The sequence below is a fragment of the Chiloscyllium plagiosum genome, chromosome 13 (assembly GCF_004010195.1).
Source record: "Chiloscyllium plagiosum isolate BGI_BamShark_2017 chromosome 13, ASM401019v2, whole genome shotgun sequence".
NCBI classification, from domain to species: domain Eukaryota; kingdom Metazoa; phylum Chordata; class Chondrichthyes; order Orectolobiformes; family Hemiscylliidae; genus Chiloscyllium; species Chiloscyllium plagiosum.
Genome location: NC_057722.1, coordinates 84,104,905 through 84,116,606, shown reverse-complemented (window position 1 = coordinate 84,116,606; position 11,702 = coordinate 84,104,905). Strand labels below are relative to the sequence as shown.

Genomic DNA, 11,702 nt, shown 5'->3' with positions numbered 1-11,702 from the left:
AACAAGCAGACAAAACACGTCCAGAAACCCTAGCCACCCTCCCCTATATCAAAGACATCTCAGAAATGACTGCCCAACAACTCAGACCCCTTGGCATCATGGTAGTCCACAAACCTACCAACACACTAAAACAGCAGCTACTGAACTTGAAAGACCCTATACAGACAACAAGCAAAACTAATGTCATTTTCAAAACTACTGAGCAAGAACTGTTACAAACACTTCATTAAACAAACAGGGCAGAAAGTACCCATCAGGATACATGAACATCAACTAGCCACAAAAGGACATGACCCTCTCTCACTAGTATCCTTACATACAGATAATGAAGGACACCACTTCGACTGGGATAACACATCCACCCAAGGACAAGCCAAACAAAGATACGCACAAGAATTCCGAGAAGCATGACATTTCAACCGGAACTCTATCAACAAACACATTGATTTGGACCCCTTTTGCCACCCCCTGAGAAAAAGAACAGGAAATGACATCACCACAGGATTTGACATCACCAACCCAAAGGAACCCAAGCATATAAATAGAAAGCAGGAATTATCAACAGTGCTTTGTCCAGAGGCCCACTGAAGGTGTTACCTAGTAGGGTGACGAAACGTGGGGAAATGAACCTTCCAGATCAGCAAGCAAACCTATATCCAGAATACAAGGCGTTGGCCAAGTGCTGGAAAATGGCTTAAAATGCACAAATGTTTGGTGACTGGTACAGACATGATGGGACAAAGGTGCATTTCCCATTCAGTAATAAATCTATGACTCATTTTATACTTCGCACTTGACAAACCCAAAAACTTGAGAGTAAGTTCTACATTTTCAGAGTATAATCTGTCCTCCATTTTTAATATAAATCAACCACCCTCCCCAAGTCGTGTCTTGTTTAAGTTAACTCTGCTTTCAACTGAGTGCATCCATTTTCATCACACCCATTTCACACTTACGGCTCACCTTTACCACCAATAGCACTATCGTTGTCTTTTGCTTTGGGTGACCTCAATCTTTGCCACTCTCTCATTTTCCATCTCCGTAAACAGCATTAAAACCATTACTTTCTGAAGAAAAGTCACATTGGACTTGCAACATTAACTTTGTTCACTCCATAGATGCTGCCAAACCTGTTGAGTTTCTCTAGCATTTCCTGTTCTCATGCCTTTTGTCTAAGTTCATTTAGAACAGACAAACGGATGCATAGACTTTACATCAAACCTGTTTCTATAGAAAGTTATAACTTGTCAATCCTTTTATTGATTTCCCAGCTCCTTCAATCAGAAACTGTAACTAAGCATGTTCCCATATTTGCACACACTTTGTATTTTGATTTGAATGTTTCCCTTTTTTTTGGACAGTCTATAGCTGGTATCAACTGATTGTGAAAATCCATCAATTAGTCCTCATTTCTGTCATCATCAGCAGGATATAGGAGAAAGGCCCCACATCTACTCAGCACTACTCGATCAGTCATCTGTAGGATCTCTTCCAGACGCTGGAAAGAGCCACTGAGCTGTTGCACTTTAGGCATGGAGAATAAATTAATTAAGGGTATGTGAAGTTTACCATCAATCTTACACACTTCCAGCCTTTTACTATCTTTCGGCTTAAAAGTTTTCTCTCGTTTACTGTCATCAGTTTGTGCAGATCCCCTTTCATTCTGGTTCCAATTCTCAGCCCCTTGCCCCTCATTGTCATAACGAGTGTTAATGATCTGTCTTCTCACACATTCTGCTGCGTAGATAACTTCATTAAGGACAATATCCTGCTGGATTTTCTTATCTTTCAGACTTGGGTAAACAACTTCATACACCTTGGAAATAAAGGAAAGAAATTTGTAAATCAGTATAAAATCTGTAGCAGGATTATACAGTTTTGAATTAATCCAAATTTAAAGTAAGTATTATTCCTTGTGAATGATTGGAATAAATAAAGATTTCTGAAGGCGATCATGAAAAACAACTGTTGAAACAAGGTTGTTTCTGCTTGGGAATGGAACTGGGACAGAACAACCTGGGATGGATTAATGTGGGTCTGATTAGCATGGGAATGAATAACTGTGATTGATTATTGATTATTTTCTTTGCATTTTACATTATTTTTGACTGCAAACTGAAAGGGGAAAACCCAGGGTTGTGGAAGGAATTGTTGCATTTTAAAAAGCAAGTTACTGAAACACATTATAAGTCATGTTTACACTGCTGTTTTGCTCAAGCTGTTTGCAGACAGGCCTGCACTAGCAGATGTGTACAATGTGAGATATAGTTATTAACAGGTTGCTGATTAGTTTGTAAAGTTATGACCAATTGTTGTTGCCAAAGGCCACTAGTCTGGCAAGAACTATCTGACTGTCTCCTGGGTAACGAAACAGCTTGTGAGGGTGAATGATACAGGAAGTAGTCTTCCAACATATGCACTGACAAATGATGCGTCTCTCTCCCTCTCCAGAAAAATACCTAAAAGCCCGAAGAAAGCTAGTTACTTTCTTTCACCACTTACTGTAGCTGTGATCTTTAATCAGTAATTAAGAGACTTTGCAGTTAATGTACCAATCACCTGTACATGCTGCAAAGAAATGAAAAGAACCAGAAAAACAGGGATTGTAGAACAGAAATTAGATAGGAGTTCTAAATTTAAAAAAAGAGAATAAGAAATACATTAAATGAGCTGCAGGCACAAATTCAAATTGGAGATTACAATATAATAACCATTAATGAGATATGGCTACAGCATGGTTGCAACTAGGAACTAAATATACCGGGGGTTACAGGATGGGCAGGGAGTCCAGAGAGTCGAATCCTTTTATAATCTTACATGTCTCAATCAGATCCCCTCTCATCCTTCTGAACCCAAGTGTATACAAGCCTAGTCCCTCCAATCTTTCAACATATGACAGTCCCGCCATTCAAGGAATTGACCTTGTGAACCCAAGCTGCACTCACTCAATAGCCAGAATATCCTTCCTCAAATTTGGAGACAAAAACTGCACATCATACCGGGGCCCACTACAGCTGCAGAAGGACCTCTTTGCTCCTATACTCAATTCCTCTTGTTGTGAAGGTCAGCATGTCATTAGCTTTCTTCACTGCCTGCTGTACCTGCATGTTTGCTTTCATTGACTGATGTACAAGAACACCTGGATCTCGTTTTACTTCCCCTTTACCTAACTTGACTCCATTTAGGTAGTAATCTGCCTTCCTGTTCTTGCCAAAGTGGATAACCACACATTTATTCACATTAAACTGCATCTGCCATGCATCCATCCACTTACCTAGCCTGTCCAAGTCACCCTGTATTCTCATAACATCTTCCTCACATTTCACCCTGCCACCCAGTTTTGTGTCATCAGTAAATTTGCTAATATTACTTTTAATCCCTTCATCTATATCATTAATGTATATTGTAAACAGCTGCGGTCCCAGCACTGAACCTTGTGGTACCCCACTGGTCACCGCCTGCCATGCTGAAAGGGACCCATTTATCACTACTCTTTGCTTCCTGTCAGCCAGCCAATTTTCAATCCAAGTCAGTATTTTGCCCCCAGTGCCATGTGCCCTAATTTTGCTCACTGATCTCTTATGTGGGACTTTATCAAAGGCTTTCTGAAAGTCCAGATACACTACATCACTGGCTCTCCCTTGTCCATCTTCGTAGTTACATCCTCAAAATAATTCCACAAAATTAGTCAAGCACAATTTCCCCTTTGTAAATCCATGCTGACTCTACCTATCCTGTTAATGCTATTCAATTGAGTCATAATTCTATCTTTAATAATTGATTCTATCTTGGGTGGCATGGTGGCACAGTGGTTAGCACTGCTGCCTCATAGCGCCAGAGACCCAGGTTCAATTCCCGCCTCAGGGATTCTCTGTGTGGAGTTAGTACATTCTCCCCGTGTCTGCGTGGGTTTCCTCCGGGTGCTCCGGTTTCCTCCCACAATCCAAAAATGTGCAGGTTAGGTGAATTGGCCATGCTAAATTGCCCATAGTGTTAGGTGAAAGGGTAAATGTAGGGGATTGGGTCTGGGTGGGTTGCGCTTCGGTGGGTCGGTGTGGACTTGTTGGGCCGAAGGGTCTGTTTCCACACTGTAACTAATCTAATCTAAGTAATCTAATCTAATCTAATCTAATCTAATCTTTCCCACCACTGACGTCAGGCTAACCGGTCTATAATTCCCTGTTTTCACTCTCTCTCCTTTCTTGAAAAGTGGGACAACATTTGCCACCCTCCAATCAGCAGGAACTGATCCTGAATCTAGAGAATCCTGGACTAGCACTCCCAGATCCCTGTGTACTTTGGCTTTATGAATTTTCTCACCGTTTAAAAAATAGTCCATGCCTGTATTCTTTTTTCCAAAGTGCAAGACCTCACACTTCCTCATGTTGAATTTCATCAGCCATTTCCTGGACCACTCACCTAAACTGTCTAAATATTTTTGCAGCCTCCCCACCTCCTCAGTACTACCTGCCTGTCTGCCTAACTTTGTATCATTGGCGAACTTCACCAGAATGCCCCCGTCCTTTCATCCAGATCATTAATATATAAAGTGAACAGCTGTGGCCCCAACACTGAGCCCTGCGGGACCCATGTCACCAGCTGAACCTTTTATCCCAACTCTCTGCCTTCTGTCAGACAGCAAATCCTCAATCCATGCCAGTAGCTCATCTCGAACACCATGGGCCCTCACCTTACTCAGCAGCCTCCCGTGAGGCATCTTATCAAAGGCCTTTGGAAGTTTAGATAGATAACATCCACTGGGTTTCCCTGGTCTAATCTACTTGTTACTTCTTCAAAGAATTCTAACAGGTTTGTCAGGCATGACCTCCCCTTACTAAATCCATGTTGATTTGTTCTAATCCGATCTTGCATTTGCAAGAATTTAGAAATCACATCTTTAACGATGGATTCTACAATTTTACCTACAACTGAGGTTAGGTTAATCGGCCTATAATTTTCCATCTTTTGTCTTGATCCTTTCTTGAATAAGGGGTTACAACAGCGATTTCCAATCATCTGGGACTTTCCCTGGGCAGCATTGGGGGGGGGGGGGGGGGGGGGGAGGGATACCCAAGGCGCAAGGTGGCACGGGATCATCCGAGTCCCGGCATGGCATGGGGGAGCCAGAATCCCTGGGCAGCGTGGGGGGAAAACCCATATCCTGGCGTGACACAGGGGGAAACCAGAGTCCCAGGTTGGCACAGGGGTAATACTGAGTTCCGGAGGATGTGGGGGGAAACCAGAGGACTCAGGGTAGCACGGAGGTAAACCAGAATCCCAAGGTGGCACGGGGTGATCCAGAGTCCAGTGGTGGCACAGGGGTAGTCCCGAGGTGGCATGTGGTAATCCTGAGTCCCGGGGTGACGCGGAGGGATAGCCGAGTGCAGGTGCAGCATGAGGGAAGCGAGTCCTGGTACAGCAGCATCAAGGTAAGTTGTGCTGAGTGCCAGTGAGGAGCAAACTGGAGACTAGAGAGAAGCAGGACAGTTGTTGGACTTGTTCCAGGCGCAGGTGGCCTGACCATGTGCTGAGCTGCTGCTATCTAAAACTATTTACCAGGCTGTAATATAAATCCTTTAACTCTGTTCTAACTATCTTATTTCTAACTTATTTTTTATTCACTGTAATAATGCTACCATCTCTTCTTTTAATCCACTTTTGTATCTAAGATTTGTACCTAGATACTTGTACCTAAGATGGCACCATTAAAGGCAGCTATTGTAAAAAACTTTTCATTGTACCCTCTGTATTTCTGTACAAGAGTACATGACAACAAAGGATATTCTATCCTACATATTTCTACCAGTATAGCTTGCTGTCTGGTTGGCATCAGACCATGTTCTATAAAACCATTCTTTGAACTCTTCAACTAAGCGACCTTTACCTCTCTTATTTTTCCAGTCAATAGGTAGAGTATTACAGAATTGATGAACATGAAATTGTCTAACAAGGCTACGAGCCAGCATCAGATTTAAAGAAGAATCTAAGGAAACAAAGTGATCTCTATAGCTGGGTGACTGCCTCTTCAAATTAAATAGAAAATATAGAGATTGATTTCTCACGACTCACCATTTTATATAGCTGTTTGGAATGTTTAGTCTCTATTTGAGGTGCTTTTGATAGCTGTCTCAGAAATATAGATACTTGAGTGCAGAATCCCAACTGCTCTGTCCCGAGAGGTCCTTTTCCTACACCAGTGAATTCCACTTTATAACCAAATTTATTTCCAATGTTCAAAGACCTGAATGTGAAACAGAAAGTTTAAATTACATAGAATGCAATTAACAGTTCCCATTTTAAATAGAAGATAGTCTTCAACTGCATTGTCATGCACAAGAACTGAAATTCAGATAACTTGTTGCCATTGACCCTGTGCTCCACTGCCCTGCTCAGTCACTCCGTAATGAGCCCAGCTGATTTTCTTACTAGTCACATCATATCCCAGAGAGAAACCTGCTTGATGGATCATATTTTGTTTTGTTTCAGTTTTAACAAAGTGGTCTCTCACTGAACCATAAGTATACAATGCTTCAGATTTGGTTTTAATAATAAAACAGAAGCTTAACAAAACAACAAGAAATGAAGACATCAAGACATTGGAGCAGAAGTGGGTCATTCCTTCAGAGGTTACCCAGTGAGTCTATTCTGCCATTTAATAAGATCATGGCATATCTTATAAGTATAATCTTTACTAATGCTGGGCTCTCACTATCTAAATGACACATTTTGCCTCTCAGGCAAAATGAGCAGAGAGTCTGTGAACATTGGGATTACTTTGGTGAAAACAAGGGCTAAATCAGTCCTGTATTATTACCACATACATATGTTTGAACATCTGGTTTAGTCTGCATTTTTAGTCCTAGTGACTTCTTTGCTGGTAGAGATTAAAACACACCACCTTTTGGATGAATGCCTCTGAGAATATACTACTTGCTGAAGACTGCACCAATACTCAAAGTGCTTCAGAAAGTCTTCCAACATATATAAAAGTCCTCTTCAACTTTCCAGGAACAATTGAATAATCGAAGATGATGCAACATCTTTAAGTAACACTCCAGGTCCTCAGCTACTTGGAAGGAAGCAAAGGATACCAGAGAGGGTTCAGAAAAGCTTTACCAGGATGTTGTTGGGAATGGAGGATTTGAGTTTAGATTAGATTAGATTAGATTAGATTAGATTAGAGTGTGGAAACAGGCCCTTCGGCCCAACAAGTCCACACCGACCCGCCGAAGCAAAACCCACCCATACCCCTACATTTACCCCTTACCTAACACTACAGGCAATTTAGTATGGCCAATTCACCTGACCCTGCACATCTTTGGATGGTGGGAGGAAACCGGAGCACCTGGAGGAAACCCACGCAGACACGGGGAGAACGTGCAAACTCCACACAGTCAGTCGCCTGAGGCGGGAATTGAACCCGGGTCTCTGGCGCTGTGAGGCGGCAGTGCTAACCACTGTGCCACCGTGCCGCCCACCGTGCCGTTATAAGGACAGACTGGATAGTCTGGGACTGTTTTCCACTGCAGCATACGAGGTTGAGAGGTGACCTTTATAGGGGGTTTATAAAATCATGAAGGGTATAGATAAGGTGTGTTTTCCCTATGATTGGGAATTTCAAGACTAGGGTGCATATTTGTAATGAGAGAGTGGTAAAATTTTAAAGTCATGAGGGGCAACTTTATTTACAAAGTAGTTCCTGTGTGGAATGAACTTCCAGAGGAAGTGGTGGATTCGAGTACAGTTACAATGTTTAAAAAAACATTTTGTAAGGGCATGAATAAGAAATGTTTGGAAGGATATGGGCCAAGCGAAGGCCATAGTTTAGTTTGGGATTATGGTCGGCATAGATTGGTTGGACCAAAGGGTCTGTGTTCGTGCTGTATGATTCTTAAATATCTGATAATCCTCATTTCCACTTTGCTATCGTTTTGCCACGACCCTTGATTTCCTTAACGATTAAAAATCAATCTCAGCATTCAATATACTTAATGACCCAGCCTAGACAGACCTCTGTGATAAACATCTCCAGAGTTTTAATATCCTCTGACAGAAGAACTCCTCTGTCTTCTCTGTCCTCATCTTTGTCTAAACAAGATAACCCCTTATTCTGAGATTGTGCCCTCTGCTCCTCGACTCTTCCATAAGGGGAAAGAACCTTGTCACACTAACACTATCAAGTCCCCTAATAATTCTTTGTTTCAATAAAGCTGTCTCTCATTCTTCTGAATTCCAATAAGTACAGGCCCAACTGGCTCAAACTCGTCACAAAGCAGTCCTTCTATATTACATATCAGGCTATCGAAACTTCTCTGGACTGCTTCCAATTACAATACATCTTTAATCAGATAAGAGACCCAAACTAATCACAATATTCCAACTTTGGTCTGACCAGTGCTTTAGGAAAACCTTATGACTTTTACACTCCATTACCTTTGAAATAAAATCTAACATCCTCTGTGCCTTCCCTCTTATACACTGAATTTTAATGCTAGACGTGATTCATGACAAAGACTCCCAAACTTCTCTGTTCCATAGCTTCCTGCCGTTTTTGTTCAATGAAATAATATTCAGCTCCACCATTCGTTTCGCCAAAGTGTGAAATTTCACATTTTCCCACATTATATTCCATTTACCAAGTCTTTGCCTCCTCATTTCACCTGTTTATGTCCCTCTGTATCATCTTCACCATTTGACTTCCTCCTTATTTATCTGTCATCCACAAACTTGACTTTAGTACATTCACTTTCTGAACCCTAACTCAATTAATATACATTGCAAATATTGTGATCCCAACACTGATCCCTGCAGCACACCACTTGTTTTAGGTTGCCATCCTGAAGATTCCCCCCCATTATCCCAAATCTCTGTCTTTTACTAATTAGCCAATTCTCTACCCAAGCTAATATACTGCCTTCAACACCATGGCATTTATCTTACTAAGTAGCATCTTTTAAAATGCCTTCTCAAAATCTAAATCTATTACATCCACTGCTTTCTTTTATCTGCTTGAATCTGTGAGACATGACTTCAATTTCCTGAAGCCATGCTGACTTTGATTAAACCCTATCTCTGCCATTTGATCTTTATGGATGTTAAAATTTTCTCAATAATTGATGTTTAGCTAATTGGCCTACAGCTATTTGCATTTTGTTTCCTTCCCTTTTAAATGGAGGCATTACATTGGCAGGTTTCCAAACCTCTGAGGCTTTCACAGAATCTAAGGATTCCTGGAAGATAAGAGTCATAGAATCATGAAATTATAAATACAGAATTCTATAGTCCTTAAAGAATATAGAGAAAGTAGGAATGAGATCAAACAAGGAGTTAGGAGGGCTAAAAGGAGCAGAGTTAAGGAGAATCCCAAGGCAATTTATACATATATTAGAAACAAGAAGGTAGGTAAAGAAAGAGTAAGCCTACTCAAAGATAGAGGAGGAGATTTTGTGTAGAGCCAAAGGAAATGGGTGAGATCCTTAGTATTCACCAAACAGAAGGACATGAAGAATGTTGAGGTGAGGAAAAGATGTGTGAATACTCTCAGGCAAGTCGACATAATGAAACTTGAAGTGTTGGGTGTCTTAAAATGCATTAAGGTAGACAAGTCCCTATGTAAAAACAATGACTGCAGATGCTGGAAACCAGATTCTGGATTGGTGGTGCTGGAAAAGCACAGAAGTTCAGGCAGCATCCGAGGAGCAGTAAAATCGACGTTTTGGGCAAAAGCCCTTTATGGCCAGATGGGAGCTATCATCAGATATTGCTGGAGACAAGGGACAAAACAGGTGTATTTGCATCCTCTTTGGTGTCAGGTGAGGTTTCAGAGGACTGGAGAATGGTCAATGTTGTTTTCTTTGGTTTAAGAAGGGAAACAGAGATAATCCAAGTAATGTCAGGACAGTGACCCTGAAGACAGTGGTAGGAATGCCATTGGAGAAAATACGGAGAGTCAGGATTTATTCACATTTAGAAGTGAATATACGTGTTAAACATAGGCAGCAAGGGTTTGTACGGGGAAGGTTGTGTCTTACCAATTTGATTAGATTAGATTAGATTACAGTGTGGAAACAGGCCCTTCGGCCCAACAAGTCCACACCGACCCGCCGAAACGAAACCCAACCATACCCCTACATTTACCCCTTACCTAACACTATGGGCAATTTAGTATGGCCAAATCACCTGACCCTGCACATCTTTGGACTGTGGGAGGAAACCGGAGCACCCGGAGGAAACCCACGCAGACACGGGGAGAACGTGCAAACTCCACACAGTCAGTCGCCTGAGGCGGGAATTGAACCCAGATCTCTGGCGCTGTGAGGCAGCAGTGCTAACCACTGTGCCACCGTGCCGCCCACTTTTTTGAGGTGGTGACAAGAATGATTGATGTGGGAAGGTCAGTGGAAACAGTCTACATGACTTCACTAAGGCACATGATAAGGTACCTCATGGCAGGTTGGAACAGAAGTTAAACTCGCAAGGAATCAGAGATGAGCTGGCCAAGTGAATACAAAACTTGGTCATAGAACATAGAACAGTACAGCGCAGAACAGGCCCTTCGGCCCTCAAAGTTGCGCTGACCTGTGCACTAATCTAAGCTCCTCTGCCTACACTATCTCATCATCACACTCTCTGAGTAAAGATCCTGCCTCTGGCATCTGTCTTAAATCTATTACTCTTCAATTTGTAACGATGACACAAAGGTTGGAGGTGCCATTGATAGTATCGAGGGCTATTGCAGGCTGCTGCTCGACACAGACGAGATGCAGAGCTGGGCTGAGAAATGGCAGATGGAGTTCAACCTGGATAAATGCGAAGTGATGCATTTTGGAAGGTCAAACTCAAATGCTGAATATAGGATGAAAGACAGGATTCTTGGAAGTGTGGAGGAACAGAGGGATCTGGGTGTGCAAGTACATAGATCCCTCAAGGTTGCCACCCAAGTGAATAGGGTTGTTAAAAAAGCATATGGTGTTTTGGCTTTCATTAACAGGGTGACCGAGTTTAAGAGATGTGAGGTTTTGCTACAGTTCTACAAGTCCCTGGTGAGACCACACTTGGAATATTGTGTCCAGTTCTGGTTGCCCTACTATAGGAAAGATACAGAGGCTTTGGAGAGGGTGCAAAGAAGGTTTACCCAGGATGCTGCCTGGACTGGAGGGCTTGCCTTATGAAGAAAGGTTGAATAAGCTTGGACTTTTCTCTCTGGAGAGAAGGAGGAAGAGAGGAGATCTGATTGAGGTATACAAGATAATGAGAGGAATAGATAGTCAATAGCCAGAGACTTTTCCCCAGGGCAGGATTGACTGGTACAAGGGGTCATAGTTTGAAGATATTAGGAGGAAAGTATAGAGGAGACGTCAGAGTAGGTTCTTTACGCAGAGAGTTGTGAATGTATGGAATGCATTGCCAGCGATGGTGGTGGAAGCAGAGTCATTAGGAACATTTAAGCGACTGCTGGACATGCACATGAATAGCAGTGAGCTGAAGGGTGTGTAGGTTAAGTCATTATATTTTACATTAGGATTAAACCTTGGACAAACATCATGTGCCTAAGGGCCTGTTCTGTGCTGTACTGTTCTATGTTAAATGCGTGGCTACAGGGATGGTGCAGGAGGGAGGGATTCCGGTATTTGGATAACTGGGGTTCTTTCTGGGGAAGGTGAGACCTCTATAAACAGGATGGTCTGCAGCTGAACCTGAGG

General features: G+C 42.2%; 1 protein-coding gene across 1 annotated transcript in view; it reads right to left on the bottom strand.

Annotated features, from left to right (window-relative positions):
• Positions 1–1,399: 1,399 nt before the first annotated feature.
• Positions 1,400–11,702, bottom strand: part of henmt1 (HEN methyltransferase 1) — a 103,738-nt gene continuing 93,435 nt past the window's right edge. The window contains exons 5-6 of the mRNA XM_043701672.1: positions 6,070–6,241; positions 1,400–1,816 (exon numbers count right to left, since the gene is read on the bottom strand). Of these exons, the coding sequence (XP_043557607.1) occupies positions 1,400–1,816; positions 6,070–6,241 (589 nt within the window). The remainder of the gene's footprint in view (positions 1,817–6,069; positions 6,242–11,702) is intronic.